Genomic DNA, 22,264 nt, shown 5'->3' with positions numbered 1-22,264 from the left:
AGAATATAAAGTCTTGTTCTCCCGAGCTAAACAAAAAATTTTTAAACACTTGAAAAATTTGTTTTAGTAGCCTTATTGGTATAAAATTAGATCATAGTAAATGTACAGCCAGCACCTTTTATCTGAAGTTAGGACTGTTCAATATAAGATCTCTTGCATATAAAGCTGTTATTGTTAATGAATTGATTACTGATCAGAAGTTTAGTGTTCTGTACTTAACAGAAACATGGATTAAACTAAACAGATTTGTTGCATTAAATAAAGCTTGTCCGCTTGTATACATCAGCATCACATCACAGGCAAGGGATGATAAGCTAAGTGCCATACAGAAATCTAGACATAAATTCAACACATTTGAGGTTCTATATACTAACTTAACATATGTAGTCACAAAAATAAGTCTACAGGATCAATTCCACTAATTGTTATTTACAGACCTCTGGGGTCCGGGGTTTCATTTTAAACCTAGTTATTAAAACCTATAGGTTTTAAATTTTGAGAGCATATAATGGATAATATCATAGAATATGAAGTATAAAATATTTGTCCTGGAAAGTAAAATAGCTTCTGGTTACCTGTATAGGATGCACATGCTATTTATGGTGTAACTATTTCAGGCCTTCTAACTACAGTATACCATTAAACTGATCAATTATATTTGTTGCTGGATTCAAGTTGTAAATGTGGGATGCATCAGGATTGATAAAAACATTAGTGGGAGTGTGAGGCCTGGCCGTGGTCCCATGGGGTCAGGGCAGATCATGTGGATTAGGTGCGTCAGTACGAAAATGGTAAAGAGTTTATGTTTGAGCACACATGTAAGTATGCACACACACACACACACACACACACACACACACACACACACACACACACACACACACACACACACACACATAACTTACAAAAACATTCCTTCACTAACAAAACTTTTGCAATGAAAAAATTTTAATTAACAACATGTAAAAATATATTTTATCATTTCTTTGGAATGTAGTAATGTCAGTGAGTTAGATTAGGACAGGATTTCTTGTGTTTCTTTAACTTAGAAATGATAAAACTAGAAAAATGCTAAATTTATCCTCAAAATACCAATTGTATAAAGGATCCAAACCCACTAGGTTAGATATCTTGGTTGCATGCGATGCACTCTTCTTATCTGAAAAATGATTGTGCCAATATTCTGTGGTAGAGTGTTCCAAAAAAATACATTCATATTGATTATTCATCCAAGTATTAAAAAACAAGGACAAAAACAGACAAACCAACCAGTTTGTAATTACAAGTACACTGTACATTATATTTTCTTTACAGCACCCTATATATCCTGAGAAAAAGTCACAAGCTTTGATAAAGTGTTAATTTACAGTTTAGATAACATTGGTTTTCATGCCTCTGTATAGGATTTCTCTGGGCTAACTGTCTCCTTCTTGAACTTGAGGCCATCAACCAGTTCAAACTTGTAATCTTCAAGGGCAGATGTGGTTTGCTCAGTATTGTGAGAGCAGGCACAGTACAACAATGTAACACACACAGCCCCTAGCAACACACCCACAGCACTCATCACGATGATGGTAATCAAAATGGGGTTCAGTGTCTTTAGCATGGATCCATCCCAATGTCCAAACCTCCACACAATGTCCTTACACCTCTGCTCAAGTTTGCAGTCTGCTGAGAGAAAGAGAGAGAGAGAGAGAGAGAGAGAGAGAGAGAGAGAGAGAGAATGAGTAGTGCACAAATGATGTCCATTCCCAGAGAACTGATCCCTGTTCAAGTTTTGCATCCTATGTTACAGTATATGTCATAATGGCAGAGATATGGTTGCTATATACAGATGAGCCAGAGTTGAATAAAGCTGGCTTTCAAATGTCAGACCACAACTGAGTCAGCTTGTATAATGTGCTAGCATGGCTAAAAACCCCTGTCTTATAAAGGTAAACAATATATATATCCATTTTTTCGCAATCAGAATTCCTCTATAAACAAAAGACTATTTCAGACTTTGGTGTAGTGTGAGCAACACCACTGTCAACATGCATAATGATACTGTATGAAGCAGAAAACCCATCGCTGATAGTAATAATATGTCATTAAATAGATCAACTGAATTGGCAACACATAAATGAAGACAAACTTGTCTAAATTCATTACAGTTCCTTTACAGTAACTCTAGGATGGATCAGTCTGTGTTACACACACACCAAGCAATAAATCAAGGGTCCTCAAATGGAGTAGCACGAGGAACTCACAAGATCCTCTTTTGTTTCATTAATTTATTTCACAAATTGATATTTCAAAATAATAAAGATAGACTTTGTGTGCTAATATTTTGAAATGTCACTGGGAGTTATTATCAAAAAGCCATATTTAAATGAAGATGGCTATGATCTAGTACTCTGGAAACTCTTTTCCATTAATCCATCTCCAGCTCTCCTGATATCTGTTAAGATTTGTGAGATACCTTGCATGCCTTGCAATTTTGCAAACCATGGCTCCAGCATTGAGATGAAGCCAACAAGATGTGAACATCCTACAGAAACAGTCCAATTTACTATACTTTTAGTAACAAAGTGAAAATATTTGAAAAAGTCACAAACACAAAATTTGTGTGCAGATTAACTGAAATTGGCCATTTTATTGTTATTTGTTATTATACTATTATATTTTTTTATATAATTTATATATTATATTTTATATATATTATAAAAGTTTAGATGTGAAAAACCCTTAATGTGACTTAATGGACTAAACAATCACAAGGAAAACATATTTTCTCTTAGAGTACTTTGTCATAAATCTACTGCTAAGGCAATGGCACTATAATCTAAATGGAAAGACAGAAATGCGTGATAAAATGCTTTTAGTTGTTTTTAGTACAATATGCTACGTTAAGCTGGGTTTTTCACTTTAAGCATTTAGAATGTCTTTGACATATATAGTACAGTATTGTGTGTTTACGATTCATCAGATGATGACTATTCTTTCCTCAAAGGATGGCTACTGCAATTACATTATTCACAATGCTAATTATAGTTTTGCTGATGACGGGTGTATGAAATTAAAAATGGACACTTTTTTGCATGAATAAAATGCATGAGTGCATTACCATCAGCTACAGTATATCTGTAAATATTCCAAAATGCTAAATCTTTCTTGCAAAAATAATTATTGAATGAAAACTTAGCTAATTACTTTTATTCTGATAAGCCAAAACAGTAACCCAGACAACCACAATTGTAGTGTAAAAAATGACTGGGCTGCAAACAGAGGTTCCACTTCAGGCTTCACTTTTGTCAGCCAAGAATAGAAATCTGAGGCTGCAGTTGAGACTGGAAAAATGTAACCTGGCCTGATGAATCTCGATTTTAGGCAGGATCAGAATTTTGCACCAACATGGACCCAGCCTGCTTTGTATCTAGGCTGTTCAGACTGGTGGAAGTGGTGTAATAGTGTGGGGAATGTTAATACCAGTCATCACTTGAATACCACAGCCTACTTAAGTGTTTTTGATGAACATGTACATCCCTCACAATTTTCCCATCTTCTAATGGATACTTACAAAATAATATGGTCTTAAAGCAGCGACATTCACTTATGGGTCAGTGGCCATCTTGGATGGAGTGCTTCGAGGGCAGCTGCCATTTTATGCTCTTTTTACTTTTTTGTCATCTGCCCATCGGTACTGTATTCATTGGACTGTCTGACCTGGATTCCAATTAGCCCTTTTAAATCATTCTGCCTTTGACTACCTGTTGCCCACATTGAACTGGAACTGTGTGTATTGGTGTGTGAAATTTGTGAGTCAACTTATTTGCATCGGGCATCTAGGCAGGATACACCCTTGAAGTTCGGATAAGCGGTAGAAAATGAATGAATGAATGAATGAATGAACTTATTTGCACCTGTTTACAAGAGAAACTGCTGAGACTGTGTGTATCTTCGTCTGCTTGCTCCTATATGGCCTTCAGTGACTCTTTGCTACCTTGTGTGTCAGGATAAGAACTCTACGTTGTGGTATGTGGTAGCTCAGTGGTTAAGGTGTTGGGCTACTGATCAGAAGGTCATGGGTTTGAACCCCAGGTCCACCAAGTTGCCCCTGAGCAAGGCTCTTAACCCTCAGTTGCTCAGTTGTAAGTCACTCTGGATAAGGCTGTCTGCTAAATGAAAATGCAAACCATAGTGGAAGGCTGAACTTTAAAAAGTCTTACATTTTACTTACATATCCCACCTGGGATAGAGACAAATTCGTTGCCTCAATGTTTGTATGTCTCAAATACCTTTTGAAGGTATATTTTAAACAGTAAGGAAGCTATCAAAGAAAACATATTTCAGACATTTCACCCTGTTTGAATTTATCAAAAAAATCGAATTAGTTCAACTGCTTGTTTCAATATAAATTCTACAAATATTAAATGTGCAGTTATGCAATGGATGACATACCAGGTTCTTGATTAGCTGGACCAATAGTCACCTCAAACTCAAACTCTGGATCTGAAACACACACAACAATTACCTCATACATTACCTCATTCATATATACATATACAATAATATATAGGAACAACACAAGAAGGAATATAGGGAAGATATTAAGTTCATTTTTCTTGTAAAAAACAAAATCTAAGAAACTGTTCTTGTGTTATGCAGTATGTAGCAGAAGGAGAGTGGCTGAGCATCATCTATAACTGGAGAGGAGGATGGGATGAACTGACAGATAAAGTGTGGTGATTTTCATCTATGAGATTACTGTGTGAGAGAGAATGAAAGCTAACAGAGTTTGTGCCCAACTACAGTACACATCTGCACAGAGCGTATTGAATTGAACTTGAACTTGAATGGGGTAGAATTTGTGAACTAGTTAGACACTTAACTGAGATTAAATAAAAACAGATTAGCCAGTACAACAGAGACAAAAAATGACCCTAATAGGAAATGAGAGAGAAAGCTTACAAATGTGGGGCAAAGTATAATTATCCAAGATGGGGCTTACCTTTACACTTAGCAGCATGGATTTCAGGGGCAATTCTCACATCATCCACAGAGATATGTCCAGACAACGTGCTGTCAACAATGCCCTCAATAATCACCTAACACATACATACAAAGATCTACTAAATAATAATATTAAGTCAACACAGTGGCTTGTTGATGTGCAGGGATAACAAAAAGTTACCTTGTATGATTTATCAGCAAGGGGAATCAGAACTCTCCCTTCTTTCCAGCCCTTAGTCTTTTGCCATTCCTTCCTCCATAGCAGTACCTCCTGTTCTATCATATATCCACCACTTTGTGTGTCTGTTCTGTCATCCTGTAGCTCTCCACTTTTTCTTATTCTGTCCCCTTCCCCCTCTGTCTTCTGGCGAATGTGCAGGGCACCTGTGTTCTCTCCAGTGAATCGATACCAGAATGATACACACAGATCTTCATCAAGAGACGTAACAGGCAAACTGACCAACCGTGCCAAGCTGACTTTATTCTCCGTTTCGTTTTGTCGTAAAACCTCTGTGGTTCTTTCGCCTTCCATCCCCACCTTCCTTCCTGTCTGAGTCTGCTGTAGCTCATGCTCTGATGGCTTTTCTGTCTCTCTATGTGATTCTCTGCTCAGTGCAGTATAGATAAAGTTTCCTGGTTTCCCTGATGACAGTAAAAAAAAAAATGCTTCAGAAATATTAAAAGAACAGCAGTTAAACAAACTTACTCATGAATAGGCTAGATGTCCACATTAAACATTTTTTGCAATGCTGAGCACCATTTTTTAAATTGTTTACAGCAGGTTCATTTTATACTTTTAACACTAAAGGCAGTTTTTTGCATGAGTTAACAGTGAAATTTCACCTGTATAATCCTCATTGGGAAGTTTGGAGGGCATGTCTTTGTTTTGTAAGAACCACTCCACTTGTCCAATGCTGTCTAGACTCCACCCACAGAAGGACGGATTGTCTAACCAGCCAAAATTGCAGTTGAACCAAAGATAGGCTGCCCAAAATGCAAAAACACAGAAATCAGAAGTAGCACACTTTTACATAAATGTCAAAGAAATATCAAAGCACTTTTTTAGAAACAGTTCAGAAACATTTCTAAGAATCAACAGCAATGACCATGCCACGTTCATCTTTTAACGATATGTTGTTTCAAGCCACGCAATGTTTTTCATTTTCTGCACAATACTGTGTAAAATCTGGAGACAGTTTGAAAATTCAGCATTTTATAAAATACTCAGACCTGGTACCAATATAATGGAGTAGATCTTCTGAGATATTACAATCTCTGAGCTACATGTGTTATGTATGTATGTATGTATGTATGTATGTATGTATGTATGTATGTATGTACAGTATGTACAGTATGTATGTAGTGTGTAAGCCCCTCACCAGATTCCATGGGCTCTGCCACTGTACCTGTAGTTGAGCACAAGTACAAAATGCAGTTGTAATATGCAAATAAAGAAAATTTTGTGTTTGTGTTACATGTCTGTGTGGGATTAAGGTTGGAGTGTGTATATGATACAGTACCTGTAGGCTCATAGTCTTCACTTGTACCAGTTCCACTCTGATAAGTTGCAAATTCATCATCACTGTCCTTTGTTGTAGTGATGCCAGCAATTGGGCTGATTACTGCGTTGTTATCAGCACCTGGGCTGGTTACCGCGATGTTAGCAGTTACCCGCACTGTGGTTACCATTGTAGTAGCAGGAGGAAGAGGAGTAGTATCTAGAATAGAAACTCTTTTTTAGCCCTTTAAGAGTGTGAATGTGTTTAAAACAATTAATTTAAACTGTGCAATAATTTAAGAATTATTTAATACAATGTCCTTTACATGACCAATCATGTATGAGCAGAAGGACCAGCACTGTTTGGTGATTGTGACTTGGCAAATCAGCTGGACCTCCTAAACCTGAAAATGTCTTTGACGGCCAACTGAAGAAGGTGGCTTTTACATATAAGCATTTAATTTTTTGTTAATAATTATATGTGTAATTTTTTCCTCTTTGATACATTATATGACTGAAAGAATATGGCAGTACCATCATATTCTTCCCCAAACTGTTGCCACAAAGTTGAAGGCAAAAGTCTAAAAGTCTAGAATGCCTAACATCAGAATATGGGGCCTAATTCAAACCTGCACCAGCTTTTGGAAATAAAATATGCATTAATCTACCTGCGCTTTAAAAGATGACCAATAATTAATCCTTTTAAACTAACCATTGGTATGATTCAATGTGTGCTTTGGCCACAAATGGTGCTGAGCAGGGTTTGGGTTTGTTCAGCTTAATGAGGAAAGATGTGAGTTTGTTTAACTGTCTCTGCAACCAATGCTGTATAAAAACTCATACTATTCTGAATAGTCCTAGTCTTCACAAGCATGACTGTGGATTGCTAAGGTTGGTGTGAAAGCTAGGCATTCTAGTCTGAATTCACTAATGCTCTTATGACTGAAAAAAGGGGACCTAACCACAATGTATATCATTTAGTAAAAGAAATGTGGGAAGTGGTTAAGATGTCGGACTACTGATTGGAAGGTCATGAGTTCAAATCCCATTGCCACCAAGCTGCCACTCCTGGGCCCCTGAGCAAGGCCCTTAACCCTTGATTGCTCAGCTGTATAAATGAGATAAAAGTCAGTCACTCTGTATAAGAGCGTCTCCTAAATGCCATAAATGTAAAATGTAAATGTAACAATAAAATACATTTATGAAGATACTTGCTGTAGCTAAGTTCCAAAACCTATACATAGGACATCACTCCTGCTTGGCATAACTGTTTAATCTTACCCCTGACTCTGATCCTACAAAATCCCTGTCTTTGTGCATGTTTAAGAATTGATGCTGGTAGGGTAGTGACACCAAATATTGATTTGATTTACTTTTTTTCTGTTCGCTCACTTTGCCTTTTGTAAATTGATAAAAATAAATAAATGAACATATAAATATATTTTTAAAAGCATTATTTCTTAACATCTGCCTAAAACTTTGCATAGTACTATATCTTTTTTATGTGTCATTATTCATTGTAATTACTCATATATTCTAATTCTGTATATACACCGTAGTGTATGTGTTTATAAAACATGTTTTTATTTAATGTTAGTGCTCATAATTGTTCATTTAATTTGTGTGAAGTCGGTGCTGAATCTGTATTACATTAATATTATATTAGATCAGGTGCCTTATAGTTGCCATACCAGCCACTTTTAGGCATAGTTCTGTGTTTATAGTCTTATTTTACTTTCACCGAAACCTCTTGTAAACTTATTCATTAAAGCCTATGCATTTATACTTTACTATGTGCAAATTACTGGGTAATTCAATTTAGCTTCTATGTAACCTTATTTCAGCCATTTTAAAATAATTTAGAAGGACTGGAAATGACGAAAATTGTTTTTTTATGTCTAGGCTTGTTGTCTGTGTTGAAGTGGGCTGTTCCTCACATTGGGTGTCACAGCCAAGCAATTCCAGTCTGACAGCCATGCCTTCATGCGACCCACGCTCAGGATATACCCGTAGAAAACGCATTGTCAGTGGCTTAAAGGAACGCAGCTCTGGAGTGTCATGATTTTGGTTCCCCATGAATACCTGCAGGTTGAGACATATATACATATCCACATGAATCATTATATTCTCTTTCAATCGCTATGCATGTTTTCTCCCCATCTCTTTCCCTCCCTCTCCCTCTATCTGTCTCTCTCTCACCTTAACTTTGTTGCTGTTCTCCTCCTGTATGTAGCTCCAGACAGAGCCGTCTGTGCTATAGGCCAGTTTGAAGCGTTTAACAAACATAAACTTGTCCTTGTGTCTCCCACCCTGCAAGATGATTGCATTTACCCAGTGAGTAATACCAAGGTCCACTGTCAACCAGAAGCTGTTTGTTGTGCCATATGGTATAGGTGCCACCCAGCCAGAGCGCCCTGTTAGCAGTCTGGCCTGCTCCGGTAACCAGCCCCTCTCTAGCTCAGGCCACACAGAGATCTGAGAGTCCAAAATTTGACCTGAAACCATGCCTAACATGCTAGAGCAGGGAGAATCTAAGAAAAAAGAGAGAGACATTAAAAATAAAGATTATGAACATATTTTAGTAAAAGAAATATTACTATATAATGGTACACAAAATTATTAAAGTGGCAAAAACTCACATTGACAATTTTTTACTTTTATTAAATCAGCACTGTGAACAGATTAAAACAATTAAAATTCAAACATTCATTAACAAAAACATGACTCAGTGGAAATATTTTCAACTCAAAAGAAATCCATGGAGAGTGGCAAGACTTGCCTCTATTATCATGCAAAGAAAGGACAGCTACAGCAGGAAACTATAAAGAAAACTGCATAATACTGCCTGAGACTCCAAGGCCAATGAGCTGGATTTATGTTTCCATGTGGGACCATCCACAGGAGCATCATGTCAATCTGCTGGTTACACTACATAGCCAGCTAACCTTAACTCTATACAGTATGTGTACGGCCTCTAAGTCAACTTTGTTCAGGAAACCATTTCTTTGGTTTGGTTATTTAAGTACTGCACATTTCTGATATGTTGACTTTGTTCTATACAAAAGCATTGCCGAAAGGTTAATAGCTACAAGCTACAATAACACAAATTCTGAAAAATGGCACACAGGTAGGAATTCTGACTATGAGCAATAAATATCTGCTTTTACATGTAAATTCTTCAGAGTATGGTATGCCAAGTTTGTGCCTATTCAATGGTGGCAGCACACATGTAAATTCATCAAAAGTAAAGAAGAGTAATGTTTCAATAGGTCTGACAATTATGATTTAATACCGAATATAGTCTAATAGAGTGTGAACATACCAACTGTTCCATCATTGCTATTCCCAAAGGCTAAAAATAACCAGTTATTAAACATAAGCCATATGCATTATTATTCAGTCATTCATTCATTTTCTACCGCTTATCTGAACTACCTTGGGTCACGGGGAGCCTGTGCCTATCTCAGACATCATCGGGCATCAAGGCAGGATACACCCTGGATGGAGTGCCAACCCATCGCAGGGCACACACACACTCTCATTCACTCACACACTACGGACAATTTTCCAGAGATGCCAGTCAACCAACAATGCATGTATTTGGACCGGGGGAGGAAACCGGAGTACCCGGAGGACACCCCCGAGACACAGGGAGAACATGCAAACTCCACACACACAAGGCGGAGGCGGGAATCGAACCCCCAACCCTGTAGGTGTGAGGCAAACGTGCTAACCACTAAGCCACCGTGCCCCCCATATGTATTATTAACTGCCAAAAATATCAGAGAAATAGATGGTATGCTTGTGTATATGTTTGATCGTGCTAACTTTGTTCCTATGTTTGCATCTGTCTGTTACCTGATATCTTGCAGCCATATAATTCAAAGCGCAAACAGATGCCTTTTTCCCAAGTTTGAGGTCGTATCCGTATGTACCGTGTTAGTGTAGGTTTTGGGAAAAAGGCACGGACCTCATCAGTGGGGTTGTTACTGCCCTGAAACACCTGAAAAACAAAGCATGGCCTGTTAATTTGAACTCACACATTCTTCAAGTAATAAAAATATCTGAACATACAATAAGCATGGCAAATGTTTCATCTTTCATCATCATGGGTGGGTACACTGTTGGATCGATTGTTAAAACTGTACTTAACTAGCAAAGTTTTGTTGTTCCTCACCCAGTTTTTAGTCTCCCTTATGGTTTATACACCGACACAGGGTAGCTAGACTGCATATGCAAGGTCTTCCCCAGGCAAGGATTGCAGAGTAAAGTCAAGTTATTTTGAAGAAGCACAAATAAACAGTCAATGTCATGGACTGTAGACAGAGTGGTCGACAAAGGAAACTTAAAGCGGCAGATGAAAGATACGTCATGCTTAATTTCCTTCGACATGTCAAGTACAGCCATCAGCAAAGAACTGGTGTAGAAGTTTTGTATTCTAATATACAGAAAAGTCTTGCCAGCATTGGTCTGCATGAAAAAATTGTGGCCAAAAAGCCATACCTCCAATGTGGAAACAAAGATAGACAACTCAACTATGCATGAAAACATAGGAACTGGGGTGCAGAACAATGGCAACAGGTGCTCTAAACCGATGAGTTAAAATCTGAAATATTTGGCTGTAGCAGAAGGCAGGCTGTTTGCCAAAGGGCTGCAGAGTGGTACAATAATGAGTGTAGGCAAGCAACAGTGAAACATGGTTTCTGCACATAGTGTTGGAGATTTAGTCAGGATTAATGGTGTCATCAATACTGAGAAATATAGGCAGATACTTATGCATCATGCAATATCATCAGGGAGGCATCTGATTGGCTCCAAATTTATTCTGCAGCAAGACAATGACAACAAACATACAGCCAATGTCATTAAAAACTGTCATCAGCATAAAGAAGAACAAGGAGCCTTGGAAGTATGCCTTGGAATCCCTGATCTTAACTGTCTGGGATTTATATAAAGAGTCAAAAGGATTTGAGACAGCCTACATGCACAGATCTATGGTTAGTTCTCCAATATTGTCGAACAACCTACTTGCAGAGTTCCTTCAAAAACTGTGCGCAAGTGTACCTCAATTAATTAATGCTTGTTTTCAGGCAAAGGATGATCACACCAAATATTGATTTGATTTGGATTTCTTTTTTTAAATGGTGGAATGAACAGAACAGAACATTGAAATTGCATTAAAAAGATGACAGAAATAATATGACTAGCTATTGAATTTGCAAATGGATTACCACATATTGATTTATTATACTATTCCTAAATTCCATCCATTTGTGTAGTAGTTTAAACCGGTAACAGTAACTAGGTGAGAAGGAGGAAGTTGTCTTATTATTTGGTCCGATACAGTTTAAAATGTCCAGATGTCATGAGCTTACACCTGTAGGTGGCGCCATGGAATTCACTAATAATATAACACCATCTCCTCATTCTCAAAACATCTCAGAAATTTTCATATAAAGTATTTATGTACACATTTTTACATAAAATGTCCGTACACATAGCATCGGTACATTGAAATTAGGCAATTTCTGCCTCATTTCTACACCATTATCTCATTCTTTTCGTATGAAATGGTCAAAAATGGCAAGTTCATGGGGCCATTATTAAAAACAACACAAAATAAACAACAAAAAACCTACAGTATGTTTTCAAATTTTAAGCATTTAGCATTTTGGAAGTATATTCAGATGAATTCTTTTGAATTTTTTTGAGACATTTCTATAATGAGGAGACAATTAAAAATCTGATTAAGAAGATTAATACGAAGGTAACTTCAACTGCATCAGTAGGTTATTAATTTGAACTGCTACTTTTACTGGATGGAATGAAGATATCTGTATGATAAAGAACTATATGTGAATATATATGTTTTGTCAGATTCTAAATGCAACTACATTGCCGTTTTCCCTCTGAGCACTGTATTTGTTTCACCATGTCAGAAGCACATCCTTCATTTAATGGGGCGGGGCTTACTTTCAAAGCCCCTCCAACTTTAAACTAGGTTGACCAATTGAGATTTAAAGTAAACAACCAGGTAAACATCTAAAATGTACCAAAAGAAGCAAAAAAGAATGCATGCATATCAGAAGCAATCCTTTCATGTTTTTATATGATATTTATCATATACTTATCATATACTTATGATAAAAAAAAAAAATCACATTTTAATAATAAACTCTTTGTGAATTTTATCATTTGTAACTTTTGACATATGGTTAACAATTTTTTCTGTTTAAGCTTTATTATTTGGCACTTATCTTTAGGATTTCACATGTATAAACAGTAATAATCTGATTTCAACTATTTTCATTGAATTTGAGTATCCCCAGAAAAGTAACAGTCCCAACAAAAGGTTTATGTTTACATAACTGATATGTATAAGCCAAGGTGTGGAAAATAGTTTCATGTTAAAAAATGCAATGAAATTGAACAATGCCACAATGACAATGGTACGAGCATGTTCCCACACACAAGCACAATGACACTCACATGATGCCTTGAACTCATTATGCTGTTTAAAATACAGACTGTGAAGCTAAAATAGTGTATGGGTGATGTTCAGATACATCATGTTCAAACACTTGAGCTTGAACACTTCGCTCAAAGCAATCATATTGTAAAGTTAAAAAAAAAAGTCACAGTCTGCATCTTAACATAATTACAACAGGTTGCTTTATTTTTAAAACACGTTCGAGTTTGTTTTCGTTTGAGTTTTGTCAAGAGTATAAAGAGTATTATAAATTGTATTATAAAGAGTATTATAAATTGTATTATAAAGAGTATTATAAATTGTACATGTCACCATCATGGCCATAATTTCTTCAATGAAAGTTTTATACCTTAGGCTTGGTGCCATTTTTCACCATGATCCAGTCCTCCCCATTGGTGCTGATGCTGACTTTGTAGGTCTTAACATAGTACGCGTTCTTAGTTTCCTTAGAAACTGCTCCTTGTGTTCCTATAGCTGAAACATACCGTAGGAAGCCCAGATCCACCTGAGAGAAAAACAGAAAGAGAGAGATACATCTGTACACACTATACTTTTATTATATTTTATGCATTTATTATAGAATAATAATGGAATAGAGTTAATATGAACTATGGAAGAAGCCTCGGTCTAGTATCAGAGTTGCATTGCGTTTATGTCAATTCTATATCTCAGTGACAAATTGCAATTTAAAAGAATTAAAAACTGATTTTATTCTTTTTCTGACACTTCTTGACACTAACTGCAGGAGAAAATGTTAATTTTTTCCTTATGGGACAGATTAAATCTGTCTTAAAAAGTCTTAACCTGCTATCACTGAGTTGGAGATCATTAAATAGCTGGAGGATTTTGCAAGGAGTAAAGCTAAAAAAAATGAAGACAAAAACATTAACAGTTGTGTTTCTTCTATTCTGGTGAAAATAAAAGATAGACGTATCACAGAGAACAGATGGAAACCAAGTCAGCATTTGTTCAGTTGCTTCCCCATTCAACAAACCACACAGATGGATATAGCAAGCTTTAATAAGCTAAAGAACCCTAAACAAACCTTAAGACTGCTAACAACAAAACAATGGCAGGACGTACATGAAGTTCCCATGAACAAGTGGCCTGGAGACAAACAAAAAGAGCTCTTCCTGTGAAAAACAGGATACTGCTCTGCATGTACCTGTATGTGAAGACTGCAAGAGGAATGCACTGCTGAGCCTACAGTCTCTCTGTTTTCTTAAGACACAGTTGGGGCCAAAACCAGATTGAAAGGTTTTTTTTGGGGGGGTCATTTTTCATTCCCAGTATTACTAAAACATCTGATGGTAAGGAACCATGTACCAAGTATCTATTGGTTTCATGCTTGTTCCCAGTATTTCTCTACTTTTTTCTGTTTTAAAACACATCTGGAATTCCTTAAGTTACCACATATTAAATCTACTTCGATTGTTTGTCTAAAAATATTTCAGACTAAATAAAGTCAATTTTGCAGTCAACTGTACAACCCTTTGCTGAGAAAAGCTATAAAATGCTGTAAAATGCACTGTGCTGTAATTCAATTAATAATCTTAGGTAAGCCACTAACTTATACATGTTTAACATGACAAAGCAGATGTATTTTATTGCACATTTATTGCACCAAATCATTAATAGTATAGCCTAAAAAATGATGGAACTGTAATTTGGCACAATTTATATGACACAATACTGCACAAATAATATAGACTAAATATAAAGATCCCCTGAAACAGTTTTTGCTTTGACTATTGGGAAAGACAATTTGTTTTTTTATTTACTGGGAACTAGTACTACACAGTAGTATTTACTACTCAGTCAAATCCACAAGAACAGCAATATGTTGAAATTCATTTTAATTCAGTCAAATCCAATCTGTGTTAGAAAATTAATGTGAAAAAATCCCCCCTCACTTATTCTTTCATCCTCTAAGACATTGTATTGTTAGACATGGATTTGTTCTCCAGATGGACTTGTTTTCCTTAATGCGTCAGAATCTTCAGTCAGGTCTATAAATACATTTTCACTATGGAAGGAAACCCTTCCTACATCTACATTAGTGGAAACCATAACAAGTCAATCAAGGTGGCTTGGAAAATAATTTCATGCACTTTAAGTTAAATACTGATTTAAGTTACAGTGATAAAAATTAAAAGTATCTGAAACTTTTAGAATTACCTGCATCTATAGATAAATTGTCTACAATCTTGTTTGTTCTTCACCTAAGTTACAAAATAAGCTCAAATATTCAGAGTATATGTTGGAAAAATAAATTGACTTAGACTTCCTTAGAACAATGACCTAGACAAAAGTTAATTACAGTTGGAAATTAGCAAACCTGGCATCCAATTCATTTTTAGTAAAAACATTTTGTGTTTGCTATTCATAAAAAGCAGCTACTAAACTATGATTAGCAAAAGCTCTCAGAAAACCAACAATTAACAGTTGCGTCACATAAAGATGGAAAGGGTTACAAACTTATCTCAAAGAGCTTAGATATTCATCTCTCTGCAGTTGGAGAATAGTTAGTACTGTGGCTATGCCCACTAGAAGCAAAGATTGAGTAATCAAAATTGAAAAGGCCACACAATTGCTTCAGACCCTGGACAACCTGCCATCATCGAGGGAAAAAGGTACTCCCAAGTATATCAAGATAACCTACAGGTTAGCCTCAGGGTGGCTGTGTGGCAGCTGATGCTTAGTAGAAGTGATGCTTTCTACTTCTTGAAGATTGTGAACTTTCAAAGAGAAGCTACGAACTTCATGTGGTCTATGAGGACAACAACCTCCTATTCAATACACAATTGTCAGAGTGTATACAACTGTATACAAGTCTTCCATTCAAGGTAGTTTTTTTCTTGCCACAGTCACCTGTCTCCTCGTTCTTGCTCAATACAAACACATTTAAATATAAGTATAATACTAATCTTGAATCTCTGTATAAATCTTTGTATAATGTTAGCTTTTTTGTACTTTTTTATTATCCATATTATTTTATTATCCATAGAGATGCAGTGGAATAACCCCAAGAAAATCAGAATAGAATGACCACTTACACCCAGACAACAATAATATGGTTGAGTGGTCCAAAATGAATATTATGCAGGTATAATCTGCAGGTAGAGGAAACGCTTGGTTGAGGTTGTTGCTGCAAAAGAAAGACCAACTAGCTATTAAATTCAACTGTTCACTTTTTCCACAGAACTCTGACCACAATGTGTTAATCTATATTTGTGTCTTTGTTGAAAATGAGATGACATTTTATGACATCTCATTGTTTGTACCTGTATCCATTCCCTGTAAGAATCTTCTGATGGTGTCCAGCCATTATCATAGTTGTTTAATCGTGAACGGATTGGAGACCAGCTGGGATTGTACTGAGATGATGAGGTAATTCTGTCATCAGTTATTTCCCCAGATTCCATTCCCAAAGGAGAAAGGCACTCATCTGTAACATACCCACACAGTTATTATTTTAGATGGATGTTCTCCACTCCTTAATTTTCATAATAACTGAAAGGATAATTAACACTGAGCAGTACTAACTGGCTTGCTCATGGCTTGGCTGATGGTTGGACTGGATCCTGTAATTGCAAGAGAATCCCCCCTTTGCGATGGCATTGTCTGTATGAATGGAGAGGGACAAAATGCCAGTATATGACACAACTCGGCCTGGACTACTTGAACCACAATACCTTCCAACATGAGGGCCAACTGAGAGAGAGAGAGAGAGAGAGAGAGAGAGAGAGAGAGAGAGAGAGAGAGAGAGAGAGAGAGAGAGAGAGAGAGAGAGAGAGAGAGAGAGAGAGAGAGAGAGAGAGAGAGAGAGAGAGAGAGAGATCATATATTTCAATAAAATTCAAAACACAAACTAAGCTTTCAGTGGTTTAGGGTAATGGGTCATGTGCAGGGCTTCTCTCTCTTTACCTGTTGGGTATCCATCCCAGATCTCTAAATAGTCAAATCGGCATGAGGCTTCAGCTGGTCCTGTGGGATTTTGTTCCATGTCAAAGCTCTCAAACTCCAACACAATCTCTGACATCTTTGGTGCAAATATGATTAATGTACACTCCAGGTTGTTGGGGTATTTATCAGGGAAACCTGGTGTTTGGATCAACCCACTTAGAGCAGTGAAGTTTCTGGAACATTCTGTGACTGAGACAACCAGAAACATTAAAAAATATATAGGAATAAAATGTATATGTGTGTTACGTAGTTAAATACAGACTGTGTGTGCTTGTGTATGTCAGACCTGTTCTGTGCACCTCATAGCGAATGCTGAAGCCAGCACCAGTGGTCTCGTAGTCAGAAGTGAATTTGATCATCAGTGAATTTCCACTAGAGGTGATTGGGGATGGAGCTATCTTACCACAGTACTTCCCCACTAGACTCGCCTTTTCATTGTCCCCATCATAAACCTCCAAAAAGTCATACCTACACACATACAAACACAATGACGTACCCAGTAGAATAACAATTATTAATTTACTGAACTAATATTTTTCAGCATTCACCGGTGCAAATAAAAAAACAGTGCAGTTTGCACTCATTGACACTTGATAGGAAAATAAAGTTTCCATATGGTACAAAATCACAATAAAAGTCAATAAAATTAACCTTTAAATGGCATGTAGGAAAGTGCTCTGGCATTTCCTGTCAACCTTATTCCATGCTCTTCAGCTTTCTATGACCTTAATTTGACCCAGTGTCTGTGAACTCATGCATAGTTCCTGCATAGATAATGTTTCTCTTTTCAGCTTTGCTACCCCACAAAAAGAACCGTTTATTGTTATTTTCTTTTCATTTTCATCGTTTTTATTTCATTTTTTATTTGTGTATTTATTTTAATTGAGTTTAAAGATTTTTAAAGCATTAGATATACATATGTAATGTTCTGTTAAAAAAAAAAAGATAATATTTAAATAAAACATTTCTGAATTTTAAAAAAATTACCTCATAGCACAATAAAAAATAATAAAATAATCAATTTCCAGAAAATTACTAATGTAAAATGAGGGCAAGGGCCAAAGCTTCCAAGGGGCCAGTTCACCTACTGTACGTAGCTGTCATTCAGTCTAGATGGCTCATCTGTCATTTTTATTAGGGGAAAAGTAAGCTGTCTATTTTTTATTGCTAGCATGTTATGCTAAGCTCCTAAACTTAGAACATGCAACGGTTGATACTGTAGGTCTTAATCAGTCTTTTAAATATTTTTGGCATTTTCCATCTCACCCCTCACTGAACCCCATACATTTTTGCAAAAGCTCGTAACTGTAAAAATAAGATTGAGGGTTAATAGGTTTTTGATATGCTGTCTGTTCCTGTTTTTTATATGGAAGCTAACAAACCATGAAAATTGCCTACTAACTACTCTTGAGGAGAAGCTGTTGTGAAAGACATCTGATATATGTTAGTGCAAGGACTATTCTCTAGGGGCTTGCAAAGAGCATGCCCTCTGTTGCTCCTTTCACATGTGTGATTGCAAAACAGACATTGCTATTTACTTCTTTGAAAATCGCATGGTATAATTTGCATGCAGAAGAATAAACAATGTAAATTTTTCCTTTTATTTACAACAGTGGTAATTAAGAATCATAATCATTACTTTATGTTATGTTATAAGAGTGGAAATTAAGAATAATTTTTCTGTATATAAATTTATACACATATATGGCCCTTATGTTTCAAACAATAGAACTGACCAACAGAGGTGACAATATTGTGTGTGTGTGTGTGTGTGTGTGTGTGTGTGTGTGTGTGTGTGTGTGTGTGTGTGTGTGTGTGTGTGTGTGTGTGTGAAGGGGGGAGGGGAGAGAGAGAGAGAAAGAGAGAGAGAGAATAAATGCAGTGTAAGTGGACTTGGTGTGACACTCACTTGCACTCGCGGCTTTCGAGCTCGAAGTGTGGATTGAAGTTGATCAGGATGCGTTGGTGCTGGTCAGGCGCGCTGATGAGCCACACGCACTGCTGCGAGAGCGGGTACCCAGAAGGATAACCTGGTGACGTCACGTACCCTGCACTTGTGATTGTGATATTACCGCCGCACGCGCTGTCTGCAATTCAAAGCTTTTATTGTCATTTCAACCATATAGAGCTGTTGCAGTACACTGTGAAATGAGATAATCATTGTTTCTCCAGGATCAGGGTGCTACATAAAACAAAGACAGAGCTATAAGGACTTAGTAAGTTAGTCCTAGCCACATAAAGTGCAACCTGGTGCACTTATATAATTTTGAGCAGGAAAAATAAAAAAATGTTTAATTTAGAGGAATATCACAGAGGCTGTTAAGTGGGCAGATGCATAACTCATATGGATCATCAAAACCGTTTGGTAAAAAAAATGGCTGCTGTTATCACAAAGCGACATCAAAAGACAAGGATTTGGAAGTGTGTTACATGACCTTAATAATCACAGCGTCTGGGGCGGTGAAAGAAGCAAGCAAAAATAATCCAGTGCGCGCGCGCGCTCGCGCACACACACACACACACACACACACACACACACACACACACACACACACACACACACACACACACACACACACACACACATACACAATCCAGAAATATAAACGTTAACAAGGATGCAGTAAGATGTAATAAGAAGCCCCAGTGTTAACAAACGAGCCATGAGAACTCGCACAACTCATTTACTTGCCATAAGCATCACTAATAACACAAAACATCGTCTATCACTCAGCCACACCAAAACCAACTCACCAATCTGGGCTAAAACAGTAAATGAAGACAATTCCACTAGAGACACAATCAGCAACGCCACGTACATCCTTAAAAGTCTTAAAAAGATGGAATGCAACACAATCGTCAAAGGTCTGGTACCAAATGTAAGCCTGTGGGATGATCTTGGGGAATGTGGATCCTGGCAGTTTCAGGTTTGGAATCTTAACATGAAGTCTCCAGCCAGAGTGCATCTAAGCTCGTGCGCATCCTGCTTTCTTCAGTCCGATCAAGCTGTCAGCAGAAACCAGAGAAACAGGCACTTCACACCCAAACATAAAGTCCTTGCTATCACTTAAATTCCCGCAGTTTTCAGGGACAAAAGGTTCTCGGACCGTGTTCAGTCGGCTCAGTGTCGCGCTCGCGCTCTCCCATGCCTCTGTTGAAGCTGACAGGATGGAGGAAGCTCGCGCGCTCATGGCTTTACAAATAGTCTTAAAGCTCACTTCCGACTTTTCTTTCCGCCTTTTAAGACAAGTTCTATATCTTAAACATTTCATTTTACTATCTCCCACCCTTATTTCAAGTTTTTTTAATGTTCTTTACACACATCCATCCTTGTTAGTCCTCGTCAGAGGTGACTATTTTATTTAATAAATAAATAAATAAATAAATAAATAAATAAATAAATAAATAAATAAATAAATAAATAAAATCAAATAGATCAAATTGAGTGGATAAATATAACTGTAGCTTTCATTATGATGCACTATTAACCCTGTGATTAATAGATTCACCTTTGCTTTTTGCTCTTCTACCAATTTCTTGTTATTAAACATTGAAAATCACTAACTGGATTTAACTAAGCAAATATATAAGAGCCTTACATTAAATAATTACTGCAATGCTTAATATGTTTCAATGGTTCAGGTGGCAACAAGTTATTTAACTCTAACTGATGCAGTAAGTAGTTTTTTAAACAGCTGGAAAACATATTCTGGGGTCATGGGAAAGATGGTACACTGTTTTAGAAAGGTCAAATTTCTATATATACATATACATATACTGAACACACATACATATCTGTGCATAAATATATAGAGAAAGAGAGACACAGAAAGCGAGAGAGACAGAGAGAGAGAGAGAGAGAGAGAGAGAGAGAGAGAGAGAGAGAGAGAGAATAAAATACAATAAAATACAAAAAAAAAAACTTTTGGTGGTTTAGGGTCATGTGAAGGGCCTTTCTATCTCTAGCAAAGAAAGCAAGCAAGGAAATTGCTGAAACTACAGTTGGGTTAAGAACTCTCCAGAACACAGTTTTTTTAGTGAGTGGGTTGTTAAAAAAAATGAATGCAGTAATGAAGTAATAATTAGTAATGAATTCTACTTTTTCAGAACCAGAGTTCTGTTGCATTTCTTAACCTCATAGTTTTTAATAGAAGATTACATTTTTTTTATCCACAAACATTTCCATTCTAACATAAAAAATATGGAAGTGAAACGAGTGTTGTGTCGTTTTTCCAGTAGATTTGAGCTTTTAATTTATTTTATTTTATTTATTTACCTTTATTTTACCAGGAAGTCTCAAAAATCTCTTTTACAAGAGAGACCTGGCCAAGGTAGCAGCCATACATAAACACAATATAATAAAAATATACATTCAGTACATACAATCATACAATACAAGGACTTCTTCAAGAAAAACAACTTATAAATTTATGATGGTCTTAAATGTATTTATTGATATACATGTTTGTAATTTAAGATCTTTTTGCAAATTATTCCATGCCCATGGTGCATAGTATGAAAATGCAGTTTTTCCCAAATCTGTCCAAACCCTGGGTACATTAAAAAGCAACCACTTGGAAGAGCGTAGCTGATAACTAGCAGAATTGAGACAGAAGAGGGTACAGAGGTAAGCTGGAAGTTTACCTAGCATGGCTTTATATATAAAAATATACCAATGCTGTTTTCTGCGAGTGGTCAGTGATGTCCAACCCACCAGATCATAAAGAATACAATGGTGAGTAAGGGACTTTGCATTTGTAATAAAGCATAGAGATGAATGATACACTGAATCAAGGCTCCGTAAAATGGAGGAGGCTGCATGCATATATAATATGTCACCATAATCAATCACAGACAGAAAAGTAGCTTCCACAAGTTTTTTTTTTTTTTGGCATTAAATGTAAAACTAGATTAATTTCTAAAATAAAAGCCAATCTTTATTTTGAGCTTCTTAACTAAATTAGCAATATGTACATTAAATAAAAGTTTGTTGTCTATCCATATACCCAAGTACTTGTATGTGGGTACCCTTTCAATGGAATTACCATCAGACGTAAAAATGCTAAGATCATCAAACAGCTGTGGGTGAGTTTTTGAAAAGACCATGTACTGTACTTAGTTTTCTGAGGATTTAAAACCAATTTTAAATTGAGCAGAGCTGTTTGTAATAACTGAAATGCAGTCTGAAGCTCTTGCACTGCCTGTGCTATAGAAGGAGCATATGTGACAGTGTCATCAGCATAAAAGTGTACTTTTGCTTGAAAGTCCTTACTTAAATCAGAAACAGAAATAGAGAACAGAATAGGTCCCAAATTGGA

The 22,264-nt window shown here is 36.5% G+C and overlaps 1 protein-coding gene across 3 annotated transcripts; it reads right to left on the bottom strand.

Annotated features, from left to right (window-relative positions):
- Positions 1-930: 930 nt before the first annotated feature.
- Positions 931-20,128, bottom strand: LOC113637321 (neuropilin-1a-like). 3 transcript variants are annotated; one of them, XM_047806597.1, is made up of 17 exons: positions 19,701-20,128; positions 18,856-19,033; positions 17,233-17,414; positions 16,908-17,129; positions 16,527-16,694; positions 16,265-16,428; positions 13,330-13,485; positions 10,349-10,493; positions 8,690-9,021; positions 8,428-8,572; positions 6,513-6,710; positions 6,372-6,398; positions 5,836-5,976; positions 5,174-5,634; positions 4,991-5,087; positions 4,441-4,491; positions 931-1,671 (listed from the first exon to the last, which is right to left on the bottom strand). In XM_047806597.1, exons 1-17 carry the CDS (start codon positions 19,765-19,767, stop codon positions 1,388-1,390), a joined length of 3,018 nt encoding a protein of 1,005 aa, XP_047662553.1. In that variant the 5' UTR covers positions 19,768-20,128; the 3' UTR covers positions 931-1,387. The 3 variants fall into 3 exon arrangements, with proteins under 3 accessions (XP_047662553.1, XP_026993726.2, XP_047662552.1); XM_027137925.2 differs by having other exon boundaries at positions 16,908-17,135; positions 19,701-20,127; XM_047806596.1 differs by having other exon boundaries at positions 931-1,668; positions 16,908-17,135; positions 19,701-20,126.
- Positions 20,129-22,264: the final 2,136 nt, after the last annotated feature.

This window comes from Tachysurus fulvidraco, chromosome 22, assembly GCF_022655615.1.
Source record: "Tachysurus fulvidraco isolate hzauxx_2018 chromosome 22, HZAU_PFXX_2.0, whole genome shotgun sequence".
NCBI lineage: Eukaryota > Metazoa > Chordata > Actinopteri > Siluriformes > Bagridae > Tachysurus > Tachysurus fulvidraco.
The sequence above is the reverse complement of the archived record's forward strand: the minus strand, read 5'-3'. Positions and strand labels throughout refer to the sequence as shown.

Bases quoted from the DNA above. Each gene is read 5' to 3' on its own strand.
- LOC113637321 (XM_027137925.2), bottom strand. From the start codon at position 19,767: ATGTACGTGGCGTTGCTGATTGTGTCTCTAGTGGAATTGTCTTCATTT. The intron at 17,415-18,855 runs GTGAGTGTCACA...GTATGTGTGTAG, and splicing joins CTCGAAAGCCGCGAGTGCAA to GTATGACTTTTTGGAGGTTT. The intron at 16,695-16,907 runs GTAAAGAGAGAG...TCTCTCTCTCAG, and splicing joins CTGGGATGGATACCCAACAG to TTGGCCCTCATGTTGGAAGG.